Here is a 27,094-nt window from a genome sequence, read left to right as displayed (position 1 = left end):
TCTTAATGAATGCTGCATATCACCGACTTGTTTTTGAACTGAGTTTAGTTCAAATGATTTGATTAGGAAGATTCATAGATTGATATGTGGTGTAAATATTAGCGAATTATGGTCAGAATTTTGTGGAATTCAGCAATCTTTATTCATTCGTATAACAGTTGACATGACAGATAAGTCACACATTTACGATGCCAACAAGTCTGTACATGACTCGCTCTAATGAAAGCCATGGATTCGAGATCGCTAGAAAATTCAGTGTGAAATTTACGTTTCATAAGAGTGTAAATCTCAAATCATTTGTGGGGAAACCAAATCTCAGACTGGATCGTTTTTGATAATTGCATTAAACAAATTGGAAAAAATTATTTCTGCTAGAAAGATAAAACGTGAATTAAGAAAAAAAAAAAGCATTGTAAGTTTGTTGCACAACAATTGTTTCTCACTTTGGAAATTGTAAAAAAGAAAAATACCTAGATTATGCAAATAGACGTGGCATTACATCACCGTTACAATAACAAATATGTAATAGTGCTCTACTGTTCGTATTGCTACAAACTTGCAACTTAAGACAATAGGGGGTTAAAATTTCAATTGGGCAATTATAAATAGAGAGGTGAAGACTTGTGATTTTAGTAGTAAATTTATTCCAATGTCAAATAACTTATCCAAAGTGATGCATAGTCTACTTAATTATTATTTTTAGAGGTAGACCTTATAAGATAGTATGCCCTGAAATTTCCAAGTATAATTTTTTTTTTTTTTTGCATGCTGCTAAGAACTGATAATCAAATTTAGTTCATTTTGTTTTGAAGTCATAAGAAAGTGATCGAGCAGACAACTGAGCTATTTGATAGTGCAAAAAAGTTGCCTGTTATATTGCTGGTAAATTGTTGACGTGATAGCAAGGACAAATTTTTGAATAAAAACTTGAGATATGGTAAAGAAGATGTATTATTATTATTATTAATGGTCATTCAAATCAATTTTTGCCTCCTCTGATTTCTCGTCATTGTCACCTCTTCCTACAAGCTGTGCATTAATAGCCGAAGTTGTAATCACAGATTTTGCTGATCGACTGTATTTCACTCCATCACGCATATTCCTTACCGCCGTTATCCAACCGAATATTTGCAAATTCTTTCTGAAATTATCATATCTAGTAATTAACAATTTGTCTTAAAAGAGCACAAATGTTATGGAATTATGAATGCATGTTGCACGAAAAAGGAAAATTTTTTGAATGAAGAAAAAAACTTGTAATTAAATATTATATAGAAGTTATGTATGGAATTATTGATTTTTTGACGTTTGGGTTCAAATTTACAAAGTATAATTAAGTGAATACAGTTCAAGAAAGCTTATTTCGTTTGTGGTATGACACCAATTAATTTCCCTAGCATGAAAATTCATGGCTATTATTGATTGCGCTGATATCACCCAGAAAACCTTCTGAAATTTTCAGCTACCCTTTTCAAAACAATAAGAAAAAAACACATGTAAGTGAAATTTTAAGAAAAAAAGAAAAACATAAGTAACAGTTACCTTAAGAATAGTCACTACATGTAACAAGCTTATCACTGATGACCACTTGATGCATCTATTCCGTATAATTATTACCTTATTGCTGCTTCGTAGAACATAATGAACTGTTGACGGAAGTTCTGATTGAAGAATGCGTATGAGACAGGATTTAAACATGCGGAACCCATTGCAATCAAATGGCAAATTGCAAATAAGGGCACAGAAAACTCGACAATTCCAAATGTATTAAGTACATGAAAGACGTTTAATGGTAGCCACGCGACGGCAAAAACAATCACGACGCATATAAGCAATAAGTGTGTACGTCGTTGTCGTCCTGCGACCGATCTGTACATTCCTATTTATTTGATTTCAAAACAAAAAAAAAAAAAGTATTGTGACATATTCATTAACTTCATCAAATTAATTCCTTAGTGTGAAACTGAATTTGCTTACTTTCCCTTCTTAAAAAATATTAGAAGCGATAACTAATAACCTGATTTCAATAAGTCTACTTATTTCTAGATGCTTAATCGTTATTATGCAACATTACGACGAAAAAGATATATTCCTGAATTCTTCAAGGAAGTCATAAAAGTGTTATAAATTGATTCGTCAAATTTAGATGAACATGAATAGAGCGAAGTCAAACGGAATAAAGACATTAGAAATGTTTCAACTAGTGCTGAATATGTTATTCTGTTTGGCATGTTACGCAAAAGTTACACGACTATTTACCGCCAAAGCATATGCTCCTTTATTTATAAACATCTACAATTATTCCATCGGCTTTAAAGCAATTTTAAAACTTGAATGATTAAACTAATGTCATATTATATTCCAATATTACGAAAAATAACACTTGCCTTATATTTGATATAAATGAATATGAAATCTCACTTTCTCCTTTCGTTATTAATAGCATTGGTGGTGAATGTAGAAGAAGCAAGACGACTGTTCATTCTAATTTGCATTTTCATGGCAATGGTACTATATGCAAAAACAATTGATATCAATGGGAGTGCATATTGTGTTAGCAATACCGCCAAAGTATATGCTCGTTTACTTATAGGCATCTAAAATTATTCCATCGGATGTATATTCTCAAACTACTGAAGTGTTATGATGGCTATTTCATGACAAATCTTATATGTTTCGAGAATTTATTTATGTTCACTTTTCTCATTCTTTCTTCGATTACTTGCAAATTCAAAAGTTGTGTGATAATTAGAGATAAAATTGGCAACAGAACATACCAAATTCCAAATTTCATTCTTCTCGTGGCAGATTTTTAAGGAAATGCCACATTTATCATCATCGAATACTGTATTCAAATCCGATGTTATCAGTAATGGTAATGCTAATGTGATTGAAATGACCCATATCAGGAAAAATAATAATAGAGCCAAATTATGTTGACGTTTTCGTTTTGTTGGAAATATAATTACTACGCAACTTAAAAACGACTTTAATGGTGAACAGCGGTAAGATTTTAGGTTTTTCGAAGAAATTCGGTAACATTTCTATTTACGTCTGGATTATACTGTTGCTACAAATACAATTGCTTCCCACACCCTCCTTAAGGTACCACTGAGCAACTGTTCAAATTTGAAAAAGCTAATTACCGATCAAGAGCAATTGCTGCTATAGAAAAGGTTGATAAAAAAATACCAAAGCCAAGTAAAGAACCGGTTATTTTGCACATTGCTAAGCCAAATGGCCAGAATATATACAATACCTAGAAAAACGATTTTTCCTTTCATCAATCTAATGTGAATGCAATACTGGAGATTAAAATCTGAAATATAAATTAGGAATTTGCAGGTAAACAGCATGAAATTCATGTAATCTAAATTGTATAAAACTTTTTTTTTGGCCTCACATTTCATTTTTCCAGTTATTCCCATTCAAGAACACAACTTTTAACAAGGTGTTGAATTGCGAAAGGAATTAGCTGACTTTCAAGAATGTATTTCGAAATCGAAATGACAAAAACATTTTTGCAAATAATGAAAGTGAAGATGAGGAGAATGAAGCAAATTTATTCTCACTGTATAAAAAGTGATTGGAGCTGCGATAGTGCAGATGAAAAAATCGGATAAAGCCAAGTTAAGAATGAAAAAATTTCTTGTTGTCCTGATTTGTGGGTTGTAAAGGACAGCAATAATAGTGAGCATATTTCCAAATGCTCCGAATAATATAACAACTACATAAGCTGCTGTGATGCACCATCCAAGCTGCAAAATAAGGTACTTCCAGATATTCATTTTTCAATCAGTTATGTACTTTTAAGCCACAGAATACAACAGCGTTTTTTTTTCCTACCGATATGCAATGCCAAAATATTAAATTACATTCAAATTAATGCTAATGCTTGTTGTCTGTATGGTTAGAAATTCTGAAGTGAAGTATGCATACCATTTTTAACTTAAATGACAAGGCAAACCTCACAATAAGCACCGCATGAGATATAGCATTTAAATATTCTCTGGGGGAAGAACGCTTCAGTTCCTACAATTCTAAAATCGCAATATCGGACTTCTGAAGTTTTATAAACTTTCATCCTTGACATCTTTACTGTTGTCGGCTTTATTCCTTTTTACCACTACATTGCTGGCAGCGATTTCTCATTCAAGTTTTTTTTTGAGCAGTCTTAAAAGAAACTCAACTAGCAATATGGCTTCATCAAATTTCAAAGCCAATATTTAGTACATTAGTACATAGTTGAATTTTAAGAATGTAGTTTAATGGTTATTTTATATATGTAATGTGCTTTGAAGAATAGTACATTACATATATAAAATAACAATTAAACATTGTTCAACTAGCTTAATCTTGAAACGGAACTTCCTGTGAAAATAACGAAAGAGATGCTTTCCACTTCGCTACCGTACAATCAACTTTATTCTACAGCCGCTAGTGATTCATTCGTGTGACACCAATTATGTTGTTCGCAATATTCATAAGAATTACTAGAAATAGTTGAGAAAATATTTTCATTCCTTAACTATTAGTCATTTATGGGAAATTTTAGGTGTTGAGCTCAATGAAATACTAAAGTGTCATCAAACTACTATGTGACATATGTAACTTTTTCCTATTAACTTCCCTTACTTTAAAACAAAAAATGAATTTTGAAAGCTTTTGTGCTTTGCCTCCTACATGAAAGATCAATTATTATTAAAATGAAGCAGCTTTCCTAAAATACTAAAGCATTTCTTCAACATTTTAGAAAGCCTCAAGTCTGTACTTGATGGTTCTTCATAGACACCCATTTATAAAAGAGACCAGCTCAAGACAAAAACACCTCAATTCATCGGCAATAGTAATATAACGCTTAACTAACAATCTCAATTGCAATACTTGTATTTTTGTATCTCCAAACAGCAACTTTGCATAATCAAACACAAATTCACATGATAATTATAGCTTAAACATTTGATTTTTTATCAACCGGATGGACTCGACATTTTCCATGGCTAATACTTACAGTCCTTCAGATAAATTATCATCTGATTTGATCTAATTGGTAAAAGAATACCAGACTATCAAATATTTTTTGCAAAAATAACTAGTTGAAACTTTTCCCATAAATCCAAATTTAAAAAAGGATAGAGAGATATTATTACGGATTTGATGGATAAGAAAAAATTGCATGTGATATGCCAAAGAGACTTATCTCTCCAAGATAAGGTTTCCTTGAGTAACAGTTTGCAAAAGGTCTGCATAAAAGACCGATAACATAACAGCGCCTAGGTGTAAAAAAATCGTTTATTTAGATATTTAGATATGCCGATAATACCTGAGCGGAAGCATGGTTTGTACCCTCAAGAACCATGTCATCCCTAAAATAAGAATCGATCCGGGTAAAAATCTGTCGCCATTCATCACAGTCATGCTTCATTCTGGCGCTTGACACCTGTAAAATAAACTGATGAACATATATTTCACTCAAACCATTCAAAAATTCATGTGAGTTAACATTTTCAGACTTATGTAAATATTTAAAATTTTGGAAATTCACTAGGCAAATTAGACGGAACGGGAGTAATTACTGAAAACGACTGGAAAGTTAAAAAAAAACCAGTGAGAGACTTTATGTAATTTTAATCAATGACAGGTTAATGCTTAACTTTTAGTCTTTTTCATAAGAACTATGTGATATATTGTAATGTTTATGTGATTGATGTGGTATTAATGTGATAGATTTATCAATGTTTATGACCTTTCTTTCACTAAACAGCGGTGAATTTTAAATTGCAATCACTGACTGTGTCCCATACCGTCCAACAAGAAATTTCTAAGAATTATTGGTGATTTTGTCTAATAAGTATTAAACTTCAGTTTTAAATTTATAAGTGTGATTTAGTGTATCGACTATTCCAAATTTTAATCTGAAGCTAATTAACGAAGCAGTCAAAAGCATAAGATATGACTACCACAGATTGGAAGAATGTAGTAGAACAAAATATATTAATACCGATACTGCTATCGCAGTTGTGCGGAACAATGAGCTTGTGGAGACATTTCCGCCTCAGGAGGATTTGAAGAAAGGTGGAGAGGCGCATTTTTGAAGAACTCATGTTCTGGGAAAATAAAGTAAATATATTTAGAGATTGGGAATCATTTGAAGCAAAAAAAAAGACTTTGCTATTGCCAAAAAAAAGTCTTAAGAGAAATGTAAAATGATATTGTTTAAATGGAATAATTGAATGAGGATGAAAGATAACGGATGTATAACTTTAAATACAAAAGAGGAGCTTAAAGACAATAGCAAAGTTATCGGGCAAAAGTATTTATAGAGAAGGTAAAGCAGGGCGCATTCCGGAGGGAATGAAACTAATCTGGAAATGTCGTGAAGTTCAAAATGGAAAAAGAAAAGCATTCTATATTGCTTTATATTCAGATGTATATCATATTAATGTTTTTTTATTCATCGCAGTAGAATAAATTATGCAGAGTAAGATGACAGTTCATGACGAAATGACGAGAGATCAATAATTGTAAGTAATTATGAAAGCATAATAATTGATTTGAGCATTAAATAAACTCATTCTGGAATTGATCTCTTTGCTAATTTAGCAATCTTATTTTTATGCTAACAAACCGATCAAATACACCTCATTAATAGAGAGATTGCTAGGATAGCACTGATTTCTTATAATGTTCATATCAGTTCACAGATAAATTATATTATCTCCAAATAACTTAAACAAATTTTACATTATCAATGTAACTAGATATTAGATTAAAAATGTTTCATTAATGATAAGAACTATTGTTATGAAAAGTAAAAAGAAATATGGAAAACACTTTTGCGCTTCTTAAATTTTGCAAGCAGTGCAAAAGTGATAGTAAGAACATTCAAGATCTTGAAGTATTTGCAAATAAATTTCCTATTTATTTCAAGCAAATGTTGCTTAATTGAGATCCATTGCCATCATTCGCCATTATCTTCGTATCCCAGTGCTCTTCATCCTAGTTCTACGACAACATTTCCAATAATAATATTATCATGACTGAGAAATTCAAGCGCAACTGGCCACCTCTACCCAAAGGATTTCTATCGCAGTTCTACACCGTGTCAGATGCTTCACTCCAGTTGTCGCATTACCTTATGAAAACGCTGGATAATGCATCCCCAGGAGAATTAAAATAAGAAGGGTAAAGTGAACTTGCTTACTGATGATAGCCGGTGCAAGATTCTATCAGAATTACTTACTGATTGAAATGTGAAACTGTATGCTTGTCGACATTTTGTAATGAATCTCCTAGCAGACTCGTTACTGCAATTGCATTTCATACAGACATTGAATTTCAACAACCAAATGTAACTTATTTTTATTCGTTTTAATATAGTATTCACTACAAGCACCTAAAAAAAATTTCTTGAGGCAAAAAGTAATAGTAAAACAGAAGACCTCTTCTTTTCAATAGTTCATTAACAGTTAGCGAAATATTGTAGATTAGATCAAAACAATTTAGGCTATCGAATTAATTGTCATCTTGTATCTAATCTGATTATCTTGTACAATAAATTAGTTATTTTCTGTGACTCTAATTTCTTAAACTGAACAATTCGATTTGTTTATTTTTGAAAACCTAAAAACGAGTAAATGAAATAAAACAATGAGAAAAAAAAAAACACATGCAAAAACAAACGCACACAAATAGCCATTTACACTATCTTTTGAGAAATTTGGACAGTGTCGGTAAAACAGTTCATTACTAGCCAAACTCATTTTGTTTATATTTTTATTTCAAAACATCATCATTTTCTATTCTCATTCCTTTTTTTATAAAACAATGAGATAAAAAGTGTAATAGGGGAACATCAGGGAGAAAGAAGAAAGAGAGAGATAGACTATGAATCATATAAGGCAACAAACACAAACAATGCCTTGAATCTGAGTTATTAAACAATTTAAGGATCTATAATACGCCCATCTTCTATTTTAGTGCTAAATTCAAAAGTGTTAATTTATCTGAAGAACGAAGTGCCAATGTAAGTCGGAGGAAGGCAGCTAATAACCCTAACCATTTGGACCAGAATGATAAAGTACGTTTCCATTTCGGAATAATAATGAAGGCAGATTATTACGGTATTAATCAAAACAGCACTAACATCTATCAGGTGATAATACACTGTGACAACGTATCTGTTTGAAACCAAAAAAGAAAATTACATTAGTAGCTATTGAACTATTTCTATCATAAAAAAAAAATTTCGAAAATGATTTCATTCATCGATCTTAAACAGCTAATGCGATTATTGAAGTCTAATTTCTCTCTTTTATATTAACCGTGCTGCAAAAAAACATTTAAGTTTCTCGAATATTATTCCTGCTTACTTGTTATTTTGAAACTTTTTCACTTATCTAAGCAAGTGGGGTTATTTTATGCTTGGAATGGAGTGGATACTTCATATAATGAATTAAATAGAAAGTTGTTTTGCTAGAATACTCCATTTTTTCCCACAACAACTGTAGATATTGAAATGTGAAATTTTTATTCAAAAAACAAACCTAAATAAGCTTACTTTTGATTGAAAATTGATGAAGTTCGGAATTTTTCCTATAATAAAACAGCATTTCGAGATTATTGAAGGTATCATTGATATGGAAGCCTCACGCACATGTTAATCTATTTATAACTTCCACATAATTAAGTCTCGCAAGCAGGAATTAAACTCCAAACAGCAACTTTGTATAATCTTCTATTTTAATCCGAATGCTAATTATGCTTTAAACATTTGATTCGTTATCATGTACTTAACATTTTTAATGGCTAATATTTGCAGGTCGTTTAGCTAAATTATCATCTGGTCTGATGTAATTAGTGGAAGGACCTCGAAGTCCTCTCAAATATTTATTATAAAAATAACTAAAAAGAGCTCTTTCCATGAGTTCGAATTAAAAAACAATAGCAAAAAAAAAAAAAAAAAAACAAAACAATTATCATGCAAACATTTTCTGTTGTAAGCTTGGTAAACTGGAGAAAGTAAAGTTAAAGCTGTTGTGAAGTTTATCTTTTCAAAACGAAATTTTGTTGAGTTACAATAAAGTATCCGGTAAACCAGTGAAGAAATTTATGGTAAGATTCAAGAAAAAAAAATAGTAATTTAGGATTTTTGCCAAGCATCTTGCTGAATCATTAATTAGTCTAAGATTAATCACTATTTTCAAATGAAACAAAGATAGTACCGAAATTAAATTCAATTCAGATTAAATTCAGATTAGTTCGAACATCATTAGCACATTTTTTTTATGTGGGCAAATTTTTTTATGACTTACTCAATGCTTCTCGCTATCCCTCCTTCCGAAGTTAAGTTCTTACCATGCACAAATGTTCATTATTTTTGAAGAAAAACGAATTAACCAGAAAGTCAAATTTTTTAATTGACAAAACATTCTGCTTAATAAATTGATAAGTCTATTGTTTGTTTGTTTTTTTTTTTTTTAAGAAGAGAGAAAACAATTGTAGACCAAGTATATCTAATCAAAAATAGCAAAGGGAAAGTGTTGCAGTATTTTTCTCCATTGATAGCAAATTCTTTTTCATTTCACTCAGAAATATAGCTAGCAAATAAATGCCCAATATCACATAGTAAGAAGTGTAACACGCAACGCTTAATCAACGCAGTGCATGAAGGATGTAAGGAATGTGAATGGAAAAGTTAAATTGAACGCTTATTTAGAAGAGAGAAAATTTATGTTGCTGATTACATCCGTAGGATCACTGATACATGCAGGGAAGCTTGTCGAAAATGTTTTGCAATGAGTTGCACGAAAGGAAAGCGATGCGAGGATTTGCATGCATATAAGTATTAGCGTTAGATCTTTTAATTTCAAACTTCTGCATTGCACTGTAACTTGTATGTAGATTAGAGTTGGCAGAGAAAGTTTACTGTTAAATGAACATTTTTTCTTTTTTTCTTTTCTCTAGGCTTTTCTTCAGAATGACTTTCCTTTTCCACTTTCTCAATATATCGGTTTTTTAATTCTTTAAATTAATATTTGCTTTATCAGCTGAAGCTGATAATATTTCAAACCACAATATTGTAAGAATTCACCTGATCTCTAGATATGATCAGTGGTATGCGAACAGCCTGCAATATAAAGTAAATGAGTTTGAAAAAAACGAAGAATTTTTTGCGGCTCACAAAAGAAATTACAAATTTTATGCCTGACTAAAAAGAAGAATTAAATTTTCTCTGGTTTTTACGACATTTAAAATGACACAAACTATTACATAACTTTTAAATTCCATTGAGAACAAAGTTGAAGTCAGGAATAATTCAAATGAACGGTGTCGTTGTCATAATTGTTCGTACATCATTTTTTTAGAGTATCTTAAGAAAAACCACTATAAGATCCTCTTTCTTTCTTCAGAAAAAAAAATCATCCGGTTGAAGGATTGGAAACTAGGTAATATAGAGCTTTTGGATTTTGAGAATCCTATCTTTAGATATGTCAAGTAAATGAGTTTGAAAGATTTATCTGATATTTTGACATAAATGAATGATAAAGTTCATCCAATATCATCGCTTTTGAATTATTGACTTAAAAAGATTTTTCAATTCCGGTTTAAAGAGGAAATAATGCTAGTAAAGCGCAAAAACAAGACTTAAATAAATGTAGTCAGCAATAAGGCAGTTCTGAAAACAGATAAATCAAAAAGCTTATGCAGTTTTATCCAGAAACTTATACAGTAGAGTTGTTTCAAGACAGGCATGCATATTAAATAACTCTTTAAGTTTTTTCAGCTAAAAGTCTAGCAATTTTATCATTCCTTTAGTCTAAATTTATTATTATTACTATTATCATTATATATGTATATATACTCTCATGGGGAGAGAACCAGAAAAACTGAGTATAACTTTTTCTAAAAAGTGGAAATGGAGCTGACTATTATATTTTTCTTTCCACTTCTAGTTCCATGAACACGACTGCCTAGTCGTATAATTTCAAATTCTCAGCTCTTTCATGTAAAGTTGGAAGTTTTTGTTCGTAAGCAAAGTAGATAGGTAAACGAGTCATTCATCTTATGGCAATTTATATATAAATATGTGTGGGTAGGTAAGAAGCATTTTTCCATGAATCTATTGATATCCGCACATCTGAGTAAATTTGATAATTGAATTCACGATGAAATGCTTCCTTTTGCCATTCATTTAAATAAAGAGAAAATTGATATCAGGTAGATATGACGATAGATATGAGATTAAAAGCACAAAATAACATTTAACCGATAAGTAAGGTAGCAAGGAGGAAACGTATAATGAGACTGCAATATTATCAAAGATTAACATCCAGCAATACATTGATATTCCAGATGATTGTTGCAGAAACTTCAAATTTAAACATTCACTACACCAATTATTTATTACTATCTGATATTTTGGTTGTGACTGATTACTAACAATGTGTGCGATTTTGTTTTATTTATCATGCACATGTGGAATGTTTTTGAACTCTATTTTAAGAAAAGAAAACTTTTTTTTCCAACGAGAAAAAATGAATTGTTAATGAAATTTTCAACCGCATTTAATCCGTAAAGAAACTAGTTTGTGTGAAAACAAATTTAATATAAGTTCATTTATGTGAAGTAATTTTATTGTCAAATTCTTCAAAAAAAAGCTTTTTATAGTTATGCTAAAAGCTTACTATCGAATTATTACCATCTATTATCAGTTTTTAGTTAATTTTTTGAAAATTTTGAACCACTTTTCTTGCTCTAAGGAAATATTGACAATTTATTTTTTCAAAAAAAAGTATTGTGAATAAAATTATGTTATCAAAATATATTGAGCAGATTGACTTTTTAGCCACTGTGTTATTTTGATTTTAATGTAATTGGTTCTATTCAGAGAGATGTAATCCTTAGCATGAAGCTAAGTCGATATAACCGGTACTGATAACAGTTACTTATTTTCCTCTTCATAAGTCATCAAAAAACCAGATTTTAGGATTAAATAAAAATGTTATGCTTGTTGAAATATTTTCGAGATCTGCAACTTATAAGGCAACTCTTTCTCGAATTGTTTATTATAGCTTAATACAAAGGTAGGGTGAAACTAATTACCATAAAATGTGAAGGTTGTAATATAGATATTATGCGTTGTTATGGGAAAAAAGCTTAAGCATTTCAAAAAGTTTGTTTTTGTTCTTCTGTTTTAAACAGCTAGCAGCTAGCTGACTGAATTGCCCATAGATGAATTATATTTATATTTCAACACCTATTAATCTAAAAAAGAAAAAAGTTAGCTTAAAATGCCAACATATTTTTGCTCGAAAATAAAAAACATTTCCCTTCATCATTTAAAAAAAAAAAAAAAAAAGCATATTCTATTTGTATACATATTGAAACATTTGATCTAACGGATAATTTATATGCCACATATAATATAATTTATTATACAGTACTAATTTGGATCTTTAAAACCTAGAACAAGTTATATCACTTATCTGTCACCTCACAGCTTTTATCAGTTAAATATCAGCCATTAAATAGCAGATCAAAAGATTTCATCAAAGTATTTTAGGAGCGGTTCTTCGAAAATATTTTAAGCAGTCAAAAGTTATATAAATCATCTGGACACTGCTTACAGTTATTCATTTCAATCTACAACTTACTAATTAAGTGATCGCTCAATTTCACCTGCTACTTCTTCAAGCTCTTTAAAGTAAGAAAAGTTGCTGCAGAAAAAGACAGTTCAGAAAATGGCCCCAAAATGCAAAAATAGCTAACACCCGACTAAAATGAGAGTTAATGAAAGTAATGAATCGTAACGGAACAATGGAAAATAACTAATTGACGAGACACATGTATCATCTATGTAACAATGAGTAATAGTACACCGGGGGATGCGTAATAACAAATGGTGCATAAATGCCCAGCTGGATTAGGAAAAACTTCTCATTCTTTGCTTTAAAGTGCCTCTGCACTGGATAATTGCAGCATGTAGCAAAGGTGCACAGCTATTCATAACTGTTCACTTATTTACAGATGACGTATTATTCAGTTTTCAATTTCATAAACAATTCGTCACAAAATTTAAACCGAATACTAACCAATTTGATGATAGCAAGATGCTGATGGACGTGGAAGCTTCAATAGTAGCAATTAAACAGCTAGTTGACAGTCACTTTAATCTGTGACTTGATTAAGCAGAAATGATTAATATATGTGTAAAAACTACCTGTCAAATCATTCGAAGTGATAAGAATCTTTCACTTCATAAGTATATAATCGCAAAAATTGTCATTGGTTTCACTGTTTACGAAGTGCAAAAGAGCTGCACCTATAATAGTCAGTTTAATTCGTCTTAGTGAAGTAACAGAATCATCTCAAGGTCCAAAAGTAGAATTCAATGAAATTTGACTGCATGATCATTCCTTCTGCTTTCCAGCCTCCTCATCAGTTTTGGAAAGTAAAGCAAAAGGATAAGGATAGAACGCATGAATGCATGCTTAAAAATGTTAGACTTGGAATTTAATTTATGTTTGCCGAAAAAAAGAAATCGATATGCAGTGATTTTGCATGCAAAACAAAATCTCCTCTTCCCATTAACAGTATAAAGTTTCCAGTTCGCTGGTATTTTTTACATCTTTGAATTTATCAAAAAAAAATATAAAAGATAGAGGTGATGAAATTAAAAACATTCCGTATTCTTATTTTCATAAAAAATAGTTATCACTTTTTGTGGGATTACCTATTATTGTGACGTATTTCCTGATGATAACACCAATTAAATACGGCACACATTCGTTTCAGCCAGCGATCAGATCGTTTAGTTTAATCTCTCAACTAGCATAAAATTTTACAAAACCAATAATCAAATCATATATTCTTCGATAGAGATTTCATTTGAATTAACATATGCTGTGTTATTCTTTCGAAATTCATTTTGAAAAAGGTTTATTTTATTGGAAAATTAGAACCGTACAAAAAAGTCCTAACAAACTAATGAATAACGAAAAAAGTGAACTTAATTGTTCAGACATATATCTTGTAGCCACTCAGCAATATTAATGCATTTTGTATTTTAAAATATTTGCCGTTTTAAAAATCTGTGTCGTGAAATTTAACAAAAATTAAACGACGATTTGTAATATATACTTGGAGGGTGCAAAAAAATGAAAAGTTTTATGAATTGTATAAATTATTTAATTCAAAACGATTTTCAAATTTCAAAAGCCACTTTTGAAACAGTGCTTAAAAAAGAATCAGAAGAAATTGAAAGCGAAGACAGGATAAAACGGCTGAACCACTGCGGTCATTGAAATGTTCGAGTTGATTTCGAAAACATTTCTTTTGATGCGGCTGTTCCTCTTATCTTCCCTTTCACATCCATAACGAAATTAAAGAATAGCTATGCACAGTTTGCTTAACTATCATTGCTACGCCAATATGTTTGAATTAGTTCAGAAACATTGATCGAAGCATTCCTAGTTGCTTTCAATTCATCAGCACAACGGTGTAAAGAAGACGATTCTTACAGCTAAGTTTAAAAAGCTTGCATAAAAGTCAATTATAGATTAATTCTTGGACTTGAAACATTACAAATCAGGTTCCGACTTTGTTCTGGAAGATTTTTCATTCAATAATGATATTATTATATGTCGCTTTCAGATAAATTCCAAACAATTTCTCAAAACTAAGCACACGCAAATGAATTTTGAGTCACAATTTATGAACTGCAGTAAAATCTTGGACTGTAATAAAAAGTGGTTGTTTGAATGTGTAATGTCACCACACATTTCCCAGTTCCTTCAAGCCATCTCATTTCTGACAATGATGACAACTGATATATATGTCACAGTTTGAATGTTAACACTTTTTTTTAGCTGAACTGAAAATGATATCTTGTTATTTGATGAGAGCTCACAGTGAAGATCCTGTCAGGGACGTGTTTTCACGATCTTAGCAGCTGCCTTTCTTTCCTTTCAATGTGATATATGTAACCTTTATGCTCAAATTTCATTGTTCATCATGCGCAAATATCGTCGCTTGAGATCGTTGCAAATATTCAATATTCCTTAAATAATATTAATATTTCCTTGTGTTCAATATTCTTTGAATAAAGAAGCAATCTATGCAATTCCAATCCGACGATTGAATACGCCCTCCGCTTTTTTCCCTTCAACACAAGAAATGTTGTTTAAGGAAATTTTAATAATTAGTAGATTCATTTGGAGCTAACAAGAAATAAATTAGAAAGGAAGGAAAGAAAGGGACAATTCTGTCAAGATATGTGCTAATTCCTAAAATTTTTCTTAACAATAGAATTCTCGCAGGAAACAAAGACAGTTATGTATGTTTAAGGTATGAGACGGGTACGTGTAGATGAACTGAGCTAAGGAATGATATCGGACTTCCATTAGACCTTTAGTGAATACAGTAAGCAAGAGCGACAATCAAACTCATTAGAAAAGAGCAAATTCCAACGAGGAATGATATAGTTCAAAAAATAATCAATGTAGATTATGATTATCATGATTACTCCAATGCATTATTCTTTTGTCTTTTGTCCAGCAGGCTAAATTTAAATTCCCTATTAGCACAATTCATAAATGAAATTACGACATACTTTTAATATTCCAAATAGTTTGCTAAATAATAAGGAATTCAGGTTATTCATATGGCTCCATTAGTGACTGTATTTCAGTCGTTGAAAATACTTCTATTAATTACTAATCTGAGGAGCTTCATGCTGCATTTATTCTACCTATCGCGACCAAACTAACTTATGTTAATGGAATGAAATCAGTGAAATCATGAAAAGATCGATACTAGTTGACACGCACAGAGCAGATAAGTCTGTTCCGTCCAAAAATGTTTTCGTAATACAGGACATGCTAGCTACTCCTTGGCTTTCTACTCCTGTAAATTATCTGAGGATTCGTTTTCCGAAATGTTATAGGAAATTAGGGACGACAAAGGGTGGAATAGAGGTGAATATTAACGGCTTCCAGCAAGATAATTAAGTAGTGAAGTTGAATGGCAAGAAACAAATCAAAAATTAGTCGAATGATTCAGTCAAAATCCTATCTGCTAAATATGTGATATACAGTAATAGTTAATGTATTAACGAATTAATCTAGAATCTCTTGATGGCATTGAAGACTAAAATATCGATTTTACCAAACACACTTTTCATTGTTAATTATTCTGTATTTCTAAAGACCAAATAAGTTACTTCAGGATATAAGTAATGCATGGAATACTTATGTAATATTTACCTTCTCAAAAACTAGAAAGTATGCACCGACAGTGTTCATATACTTCAAAAACAACCAGATAAAGAACCACCATATGTCGGTTTTAATTGCAAGTATTGCACCAAAGTTCTCAAATACCATTGAAGAAAGAGCCTTAGGTTATAAAAGGAATAGGGAGATGATGAATGCAATGCAGAAAATCGATAGGCAAACCTGGCAGGAGATGGTCTTCACAAATTCCATTTTTTTAAAGCAAACTGAAAATAGAAATTAACTTTTCAGAAATATTTCATTAAAAGAAAAAAAAAAACAAAAAGGGTGTAAGAATAAAAATAAGTTATTTCATTCCATAAAATTAGTCGCTTACTTTTTTTTCATATATTATATGATAATACAATTATCATTTCTCCTTCGATAATGCAAATCTTCAAAAATATGAACTCGAAAACCCCAAAAATCGAGAAATTAATCCTACAGGAAGACAGAAAATCTTTATTAACTTGAACTGTTACAAAAAATGGAAAAGAATGCGAAAAAACTTATGACAGCAAAGATTATGAGAAGATTTACATTACTAATGCTTATTTTGATTGATATGTTAGATTTTGTGGGGAAAAAATAGTGAGAAACGAAATTAAAATCTTGTCGACAACTTTCGTTCAATACTTCAAGAACGCCTCAAGCAAGTTCAACGACATAATGACTATCGATAATGCGAAATGATCTGCAAATTCATAGTTGCGAAGGGTTGACAGCAGAGGCTGTGTTTAGGCGATACCAAACATATCTAGGACAGATCAAACAGGTTACAAAAGACTAAAAAATAGGTTGCAGCAAATTGGATGCAAAATGAAACAAGCAGTGCCTCAGTGCCTTTTCCTGTTCTCTCTTCTGTCTTGAACTGTTGTTTGCCATGATTCGGTTCTGGAATTCTCAGTGGTGGTGTAATTATCTGTAATACAATAATCTTCATTATTCAAAAATTACTATTTTTTTCACAATTATTATCACGGATTGGAAACAAATAGTATTAAAACTCTTTTTTTTTTTTGCAGTAACTTTTGTTTTATTTAAAATTTGTTTAAATATTTTATATTTTCGTTCATATTTGTTGCTAAATTTGCTTTTATTTCTCTTACATATTTCAAAATCGATGTAAGGTGATCAAGAGATTTGGCACACTTCTTCTGAAATAAAATTGGAAATTTAATTTTGTCTCGAAACTTTGGGAAATCTTATTTAAAAAAAGCAAACTCTAAGCTGTCGTGGAATGTATTGACTGCCAGATATTTTATTTTGCCTCAAATTTGGGTAATTAAACCAACAAATCAACATTATAACAACGCGTAACGAAAGATATAATACAATTATAAAAACACTGAAATAATATCAAAAATCACCCCAAAATGTAGAATGAATAACCGTAATGGAGGATGGTTGGTTAGTTTATGTACAGAACTGAATTGACAACCGGATATCCGGCAGAGGACATTTGACTGATATGAAACAAAGATTACTAACAAGGGGTTTTTTACTGTGTGAGAAAAAGGAATTAGCATAATGGCTTAAATGATCTAGACATAGATTAGTCACAAATGCGGAATTATTTGGTGATTGACTTATCAGACATCTGGCAAAAAGTATTAGAATTTGAATGTAATTTAAATGTATTGTTTTTTACGACACAAGCTAACTAACGGCACTTGTCGAATTTATGTAGAATATCATTCCATATGCTTTAAAATCGATGATGAAGTGTTTGACATTTAAAGGATTCTCTGATGTGGAATTTAAACTGAGTCTTAAATGATGTGAATATTATTAGTTCGCTTATAACGAGGCAATCAAAAGCTTTGATATGTCACGAATCCCAATGGAACAAGAGGTTAGGTGTATAATGGGAATTTGCACAAATTTCACAATAGACCAGATACGATTACGGCTAATCTGCCGGAAGAGGATCACTCGTTAAACATTTCCCTTTCAGCTAACCTACTGAGATCATATCTTGATTATTAGCCTTCGCCTTTTCCTTGCCACTGTACAACCATCATATTATCATCTTATCTAATCGACATGCCATCACTCCAGTGTCTAAAATTCTTTGGCTACCTTTTTAGTCATGATCATTAATCATTGGTTTAATCATGATCATTAATCATTGGTATGCCTTAAACGATGCAGATGCACTAAATATATGGTAATAATATGAGAACGGAAGATTATATGGCACATTTAATTGAAAATAAAGGAACATTTTTTCTGACAAGGATTACTTGCTAGGTTTGTTTTTTAAAAAATTATTAATTTCTAAATATTGAAAGTAAGGTAGTTTTTTGATATGACATCATCATATCACTGTTTGCATTAACAGTTCTCGTTGTCAGATATTATTTCACAATTTGCTTATTTTGTTTATTGGGAAAGTTTGCATACAAAATGCTATTATGACAAGCCCCACGTGAATAGAAGAAAAATGACAGTTGATGGTTTCTGGATTGACTATCATAAGGTATACCTTCAGGTTTCATTTCCCACAACGACGCACAAAACCTTAGAAATAGTTTACTTTATTAGTTGTTCAATGAACTCATGTAATCGAAATTAATTAGGCTTATACTGTTTTCGTCATATACCTCAGGCACTGAACACCTGGAAATGCTCCTAAAGCTTTGAAAGCTGCGAAATTCTCACATTTCCTTATCCTTCCATATTAGTGCGATAAGTAATGTGAAGACTTGGCAATACATCATCCAGTCCCAGTTTTATGACAGATTAATCGATAACTATGAGATAACGAGTTAAATTTATTAATTTTTAATACTAATTTAACAAAACTAGGTCAAATTTCAGTGCTGCAATGTCAAAATTGTTCATGCACACTGCCTGATGTTATGCCATAGAAATTCACATAAGTGATCGAGAATGGTGTTACCATAGTAAGGTCCAGATTTCTGATTATATATATTGAAATTAGAAAAAACGTTTAATATTTATTCATTACTGTTAAGCCAAAAAGTCCAAGTTGTGTGCATCAAATTTAAGATGACGTGGAGTGGATGCATAAATCATAAGTCTGACACTGAGTAAAAACAAGCAAACAGCAATTGGATAAAGCTAAGTGTACCGACTCCATTTACCTGTAAAGCATTACTATGAGCTCTCTTTCATGCAGCACGACGAATATGTTATGCTGTACAGTTTCCTCTCTTAGCTTCTATTCGTATTACACTACCGATAAGCCTTTCCTCTATTACTTCGACACAATAAAATATCATTTTGTTACTGATTAATAACAAAAAGTCGAGTTTCTAACAATACTTCTGCGAATTCGCTTGCCTCACAACAGTTTTAAACGGCATTCTGCAGAAGCAAATAGCACAACAATAGCTGAAAGGAGAATTATTCAATGATTACTCAATTCAGCATAACTGTTCAGCTCACCTTAGAATGCAACAAACATCAGTTACTATAAATTTCAACTTCTCGACAGTCTTCTGATCGTCTCTTGTTTATTGTCGATATTTCGACTTAGTCCGACAATTTCTGGGTTCTTTTGTTGTCGCATCCAGTGCTATTAATTTAAATACAATTTAATATGTTCATCCACTTAATTTAATGTATTCGCTTATTATATTCATCAATCCAGTGAAACTCATTTTTTTTCATTCCCAAGTGTTAAAGAAGGATTCTTCAAAAAAAAGAGAAAAAGTCAAGAGAGAAATTTGACCTACTCCAATCAAGAATAGTACCTGAATGGTAGTGTATGTTACAGCAATGATAGCAACCAACACTAAGGCCTGCAGACATAGTGCCAAAAAAACTATTAAACACTTTACATCTTCAGTAATACATACCAGTTGATTTACTGTGGTAGACTTTCCTTCTGCCTACAGTGAGGGTCAAAGGTAAACAGATAATTTTAAAAATAAAGTGAAAAATTAAGCTCAATATTCTGCTACTTCTTAACACTAGCAACAATTTGTCATATTTGAACTTACGCTATCACTGACGTCTGTTAACGATTGTTCGTAAAGCGTTACGACTGACTTTGGTCGTATATCATTACTTTCTAGAAAATTTGCTCAAATAATCGAATAAATTTTTAAAAACTAACAAAAATAAAACCGAGTGCAAATCATTTTGAGGGTAAGGATGCAACATGTCAGATTAAATATGAAGTTTGACGATTGTAATCTGAGCTACTGAGGAGTCGTACCTGTTTCTATTTTCCATGACTTCTTTCTAAGCTTGAGCTTATTTGATGATTTTACAGCGTATATATCTCCAGAAAGTTCAAAGAGTCGTGATTCAGACTGTGTCGTCACTGATCGCCTCTTCCTTACTCTACTTTTAATTCTGTAATCAAAACTTCAGAATACTAGAAATTATTTGGAGCAAAATCAATATATCTAAAATATTCCTACAACAATATTTACAAATGTTATACTTTGTTTGTTGATTTTTTATGGAATTCATTTTGTTGCAACTATTTGGACCACAAAATTCGTCGCAAGGTATAGCATAAGCTTCATAGATAATATCGGCCTAAACATATTAACAGTGCAAAACAAATACCAAAACTCGCCAAAAATTTAAAAATTTGACACAATCTTGCAAAACTTTTAAATATACGAATTCTTGGGCAGATAATATCACCTCATCCGAGAAACCATTAAAGACGAGGGTTAACTGCAAATGATTCTTATCAATTCTATCAGTGTTTTTGAGCATTCCATTTGGAACAGCGCAGCTGCAAGGAAAAATAAAATTAATGACACGAGCGTGACCGAAAAAAATATAATTTTAGCAAAGTTGAAAAATCTTCTAACCCATCAGAATCGATGATTGTAAAAGTTCTGTCACTTTGCGTGTCACGAGCAAATAAATCAATTATCGAAAATTTGATTGGCTTCTAAAACGATGGGTAATAAAATAATGAAATCTTCAATTGAAACGTGGAAGTATCCGCATAAATTAAGATTATGCAACATTTAAAGATGTAATTCCATGTAGGCCAGAAATAAATGAATACATCATGTAATGTTAGTAAAAGATAGCCTTCATCACCGATCTGTACCACTTCTGCCGGATTTCTGTTTGCATCCATCACTTCCATTGTGTATCGGGGTTGAGTCACATAACTCCGTAACTGCGGTGATATTTGTATATTCTTCGCTCTGTAAATTGGCACATATATTTTTTTTTTCTCCAAACAATAGAATTACCAAGAGAAATTCATTAATATTTGAACGACGCAAATTAAAAATCGATAAAACTTGGGTGAATGTTAAATTCAGAACCAAATAATTTAGTAAGTAATAAATAAATGAAGTGAATTTACAATATCTGTTTTGTAATATTCCCATCTTCATTTCGAAGATGAAATGACAAATGTTGGTCAACCGGTGGAATCTCTAAATCATTATGTATGCGGCAAACAACCTAAAAATGAAGCCCATATTATCAAAAATATATTACTGAAAAAAGATTATATTACCAACAAAGGTAGTCCAAATATTTTTGTATGCTTCTAAAATCTAAGATGAGATTACTGATGTTGTAAAATCTTTATTCGGAATTGATGAAAATTTATAACTGTAAGAAAAATTTTCACATGGACTAACGGAAAAGTGGAAAATGTTGGATAGGTGCTGTTAATTGAACTTTATTATTGCAAAGTTAATATTGCTTGGCTGACCTTTAACAATTTGTCCTTGACAGTAATGAGTTCAGTGCTACCTTCCTTTAACATTACCAAATTTGAAAAAGTTAAATAAGGAAAAAGCTGAAAGTAATCATAGTAATGCTGTTTATTCTTTCATTCCTTTTATTTTCTTATTAATTCATTTATTTTTTTCTTTTTCTAAGAGAAAAATTATTGAAAATGAGTAGAAAAGACGTAGCAAAACTTAAAAAAAGACTTTGGAAAAAGAATTTCAAAATTAAAATATTGCGATTTGAAAGAAATTCTAAACAATAATAAAAACGAACAGCTTTTTGCATTCCGCATTCATTATACAAAATCTCAGCATCGAATTCGTATACATGAAAGAATCTTTTTTCGCAAGAAACTATTTTGTTGTTTTTCGTCATAAGTGTTCCAGAAAACATCTTTAATGATGCACCATGTATTTGCATCCGATCTGGTTTACACTTTAATTTGACTGCAATGAAAATTTTAGAAATTGTTTCCTGATCATATCTTCTTTGTGATTAATATCATTTACTCAGTTGTTTTAACTACTTCAGAATTTTCATATTTATAACAAAATCGAAACTGACACTGTATGCAGTCTTCTAGATCGCCAGATGACAAATTTAAATCATAATTCTGTAGAGGATTCTTGTTTAATGTTCGAGGCGAAGTATGACTCAGATAACACATGTGTGTTCCTCTGTGATATGTAAAATAGCGACAATTACCACTGTCCCACGTAAGACATAATTGCTCACATTCAATGGCGCTACTTACATTCGCGATACGCTCGTCAAAAATTTCTGTGAAACCGGATGATTGCATTCGGATGAACTGACACTGTGCAATATTCATAATAAGATCTAAAACAGAAAATATATTGAATCCATTAGAGAGAAAATATACTGAGTTAGGTATAAACTAAAGTAATGAAGACAAACGTAAATTTCTGATAAAACTGTTAAAAGAGGTCAAATTTGAGGTAATGTTAAAGCAGAGATTCGTTTCGCCATCGGTATAATATGTAATTATTTTCGTGCCATAATACAATATGTAGCTGTTAAACAACAAATTCGAACTTTCCGGAAAACAATTGTTTTCATATAAATCTACGCCCACACTACGTTTGAAGAATTTTTTTGCACTGTGAACATTTTGAATTGAAACATTCAAATAACGGCACTGTGCCACTTTTTCATTATACAAGACCGCCCTGCATTGTTTCCTGAAATTTAGTATAAGTTAAAGTGATTAAAATAGCCAGTAGCCTTTTTGTAAGAAGTAGTTTTTATAGTCAAAAAACTTCAGACAACTACATCACTGTTCAGAACTGCGTGACGTATCCGGCAGCATTCTGAATGATAATAAAATGAGGATAATACACCTTAATCAGGTTGTCACTGCTTTCAATCACTTAATTCTATTTTGCGGGAGAATCTCGGCTCAACAGCTATATGCCCGTCAGTGTCTCACGCTTTTATTCCACACCATAATGAACAACTGTCCACTTCATATTTAACGAAAAAAAGTCTTGATGGGAGCTATTTTTTATTGATGAAGGAATGTTATTCATTCCAAAACAGTTTACTTCTTCAACAATTATAAATAAGTTGACACCAAACGAGTATTTTAATTTAGAAGACGAACTCATTCAAACAAGAGGTCAAGCATTTCTCAAGCGAAATTTTTCCTTCAGCGTTCTCTGCAAACCTGTCGTCAATAAGATCCTTGTTTGGAAATTTTTCGAATGACCATGTAGTGCTATCAGTACACTGTGACGACAACTCTTAATTAAAGATTAGATTACATAAAGATTAAATTCATTATTTCATTTTTTTGTCAGTTTAAATGTAAAATGCAATAATTTACTTTGATTAAAGCAGAAAGATACTGCACTATAAATTACACTTTCTGGGATTGGCATTTCCGATTTATTTCCTTCTTTGGTTCGATCGATAAACAAGCATACCGGATCCTCTTGGACACCTAACAAGAAATTCACTGCAGTACATTTCTTCTGCTAAAATTTAATAACAAATTTTAAAGTCATAGAATATCGTTGAATTTGAAGATGATCTTCGAGCAATGGAAGTAAAATTTTGTTTTCAAAAAGAGCGGACCGAATAACATACTTTGGAGCACTGTTGAAGACAATCCTGAAAAGCGCTTGTTTGCAATTTTCCGATTATTTCACCCTCCATCAGGTGGCTTCGTTCGATAATGTATGTAATGAATGCACAATATGAAATGAGTCTTCTTTAACGCCATCAATAAAAATTCATTCAATTTGGTTCATAATCCAAACAAAACCAGAAATTGCAATCAACTGCCAAATATTTACTTCTGTACTAATAAAAACCAGCTTCATATCAGTTTCACAATTTACTTCCTTGAAGGTACAAATTTTTGAATAATAAACATTTTTTTTTTTTTTTTGTCTTTTTGATCTTCCACTCCCAGCAAATTCTCTTGAAACTTTTAGCTTCTTTAAAAATGATGCAATTTCCATCATAATTCATTTACCAAAAGTAGATCACATCTGATTTGTTTACTCTGAACTGCACTTTCGTGCAATCATCAAATTCCTCCTTCTTTATTATGTATCAAATGAAAAAGCGCAAGTCTTGTTGATCTTTTTTTGTCTATAATGTAAACAATCCTGTACACATCAAAAATTGACCAAATAAATTCAAAGATTTTAAATTCAAAGCTCTAACTCATGTATACTTTTCAGTTGTCACTGTGATTGAAATTACTTAAAAGTTACGCTACATAAAGATCAGTTTGTTGAACTAAATTCAAATTCAAAGATGTTCTATCAGTGACATAAATATCACTTATTAGAATACACCAGAAGAAAGTAGGATGTACCGTCAACTGAATCGAACTTTGTTATAGCTTCTTTGGTGCAAATAAAAGAAGATGCAAGGAATAATAATCGATCCATTGAATCAGCACACTGTAAGATTGTTTCAACCAATTTTTAATTAATTGCTTTTTCCAAACTCTTTAAACATTAGAAGTCCTGGAAGTGTAACATATTTGTTATGAGATGTTCTCACTAAAGAAGAGGATTTAATTGATCATGAGAATGATGTATATAATGAATGTAGAAAATCAGCGAAAATTCAGAGTTATATTTGCTTATATTTATACATATTTTATTTCTTCGTCTATTTAATCATTTAATACGAGAAATGTAAAAACCTCTTATAGTTATTTCTCTTTGTAGTAACTTTAATTTGTTAGTTTAAACACTGAAAATTAACCCTTACTAAAAGTGTACGATTCATTTTAGCAAGTCAAATTAAATCCTATCAACCAAAATTTCTACTGCATTCTATTGTTCGACCAAACTATACATTTGATTAAATAACATTGGTATCAATCTTCCTCAGAATTTACTGTGTTTTCTATAATGATTTCAAAAATTGAAACACTGATGATTAAGATGGCCTGAAGCTTCTATAAAGTTATGGAGAAGAGTTTTGATACGAATAACTTAAGCTCTACAAAATTAAATACCGCAAGCTAACGAGACAAATGTAAATTTTGAATAAAACATGCAAGAGGGTAAGGCATCATGATATAGAACATGCACATGTGCATGTGCACGTGGGCAGCTGTAACCGACCAGCAGTTGGAAAGCCGAAAAAGGAGTGCATCAAAGGAGATTTGATTCATCCGTCGTCTAGTTCAATCCCTCAACTCAATTGTGGAGTGAGTCACCCAGTTCTGCGATGCAATTAGGTCATAGCCCGTATTACATTTCCTTCTTCCTACATCTGAATTTCCATTATTCGGAGGTGTCATTGTCGTGTTCAGTGCATCTATTGATCATCTATTGCTCTTACATTTAGAACAATTATTTGACCAAAAATTAGAATCCAAAATTATTCGGACGAAAAAAAAAACATCAATTTTTTTTCTGTGAAAAAAAACTACCACAAACCCTAATTTTTCAAAGGATTTAAATCAGTGATCATTGTGAGATTTACTTGGTTTATCTGGAATAGAAGAAATAAAATTCTGAAAAATAATGAATTAAGCTCTGTTTCCTTTTTAAATGAAAGCAATGAATTTTCCGTTTCTTCCTATGCCTGATCTTTCTTTCAGTTGACAAGAAACCGTTTCTTTTTAATTCTTAACTTTCAGTTGTGCATAGAATGATACTATCACCAATGAAATCACTGGTTTTATTGTTACTGCTAGCGTGAAGGATACAAAAATGATCAGAATTTGTCACTGAAAAGTTGGAGAAATTCATGAGAAATACTGGTAAATTTACTCAAAAAGTGAAAATAGGTAATCGAGTAAATTAAGTCAAATGAAGTGAACCAGATAATTTAAGTAGAGGTAGTAAATCAAATCAAACAAGCAGGTCAAATAAATCTAAAAATAAAAAGCCTTCGCTGGCTGAATAAAAAAAAAAAAAGAAAAACAATCCGTCAATGAAGCCGTAAACTCTTGCATTTCATGTCAATGTGCCGTGCACCACACCATAAGTTTTTCTTTTTTCTTGACAGTTGAGAGAAATCAATTGCCGAAGAATTTGCAGAATATTAACAACAAATAACCCATAAATAAGTCCAAAAATGAGGACCCATTTCTGATATGGTTATACCGAACCCAGCCCTTGAAGGACATAAATCGGTCAAGGACATATTCGGAGGGTCTATTGTTATGCCACTTTTTTTACTGATGGACAGGACGAATCTGAGCTACATACACCAAATATACCAATTGCATAACATCTTCCCAAATACATTACCAAATTTAACGTTCCATTCATTAAAGAATGATTCTTCAGCTTCATAGGATCGCATGTCTATTATCGAAAAACGTTACTTTAACTTCATGCTGTTTCATTGTTTGCTGCATTACAAATATCCTGCTCTGACCCAGACGACAACAGGAAATAAGTCGGTTACCCAATCCGAATCGTAGCTATATGAATGACTTTAAATGGATTGTTAGTTCTCTTCTAGTACGATTAGTTGCAGAATGGAGAAACTAGAAGTATGTTATAACAATCATTGTGCATATTTTATATATTCTGTAAAGCATTCAAAGTAAAGGTAAACAGAAAAGATATCACATTAATATATGAGCAGAAAAAAACGTGCAAATCTCAGTAAAGTGTTTAAAAAAA

General features: G+C 31.3%; 2 protein-coding genes across 3 annotated transcripts; both read right to left on the bottom strand.

The window, feature by feature from the left end:
* Positions 1–963: 963 nt before the first annotated feature.
* Bma-npr-11 (Uncharacterized protein) lies at positions 964–5,425 on the bottom strand (the record flags this gene model as incomplete). 2 transcript variants are annotated; one of them, XM_043074566.1, is made up of 7 exons in its annotated part: positions 964–1,141; positions 1,618–1,869; positions 2,422–2,597; positions 2,778–2,976; positions 3,147–3,259; positions 3,573–3,758; positions 5,324–5,425. In XM_043074566.1, 7 exons carry the CDS (start codon positions 5,423–5,425, stop codon positions 964–966), a joined length of 1,206 nt encoding a protein of 401 aa, XP_042930500.1. The 2 variants fall into 2 exon arrangements, with proteins under 2 accessions (XP_042930500.1, XP_042930501.1); XM_043074567.1 differs by lacking the exon at positions 5,324–5,425 and having other exon boundaries at positions 3,573–3,698.
* Positions 5,426–19,722: 14,297 nt separating this feature from the next.
* On the bottom strand, positions 19,723–24,143 carry Bma-cutl-28 (Uncharacterized protein; the record flags this gene model as incomplete). Its single annotated transcript, XM_043074565.1, has 16 exons — positions 19,723–19,818; positions 19,997–20,134; positions 20,246–20,316; positions 20,464–20,603; positions 20,695–20,792; positions 20,904–20,997; positions 21,077–21,159; positions 21,280–21,424; positions 21,589–21,689; positions 21,946–22,032; positions 22,239–22,411; positions 22,530–22,805; positions 23,022–23,167; positions 23,590–23,728; positions 23,812–23,962; positions 24,075–24,143. 16 exons carry the CDS (start codon positions 24,141–24,143, stop codon positions 19,723–19,725), a joined length of 2,007 nt encoding a protein of 668 aa, XP_042930499.1.
* Between the last annotated feature and the right edge of the window lie 2,951 nt (positions 24,144–27,094).

This window comes from Brugia malayi (assembly GCF_000002995.4).
Source record: "Brugia malayi strain FR3 genome assembly, contig: Bm_v4_ChrX_scaffold_001, whole genome shotgun sequence".
Taxonomy (NCBI): domain Eukaryota; kingdom Metazoa; phylum Nematoda; class Chromadorea; order Rhabditida; family Onchocercidae; genus Brugia; species Brugia malayi.
The sequence above is the reverse complement of the archived record's forward strand: the minus strand, read 5'-3'. Positions and strand labels throughout refer to the sequence as shown.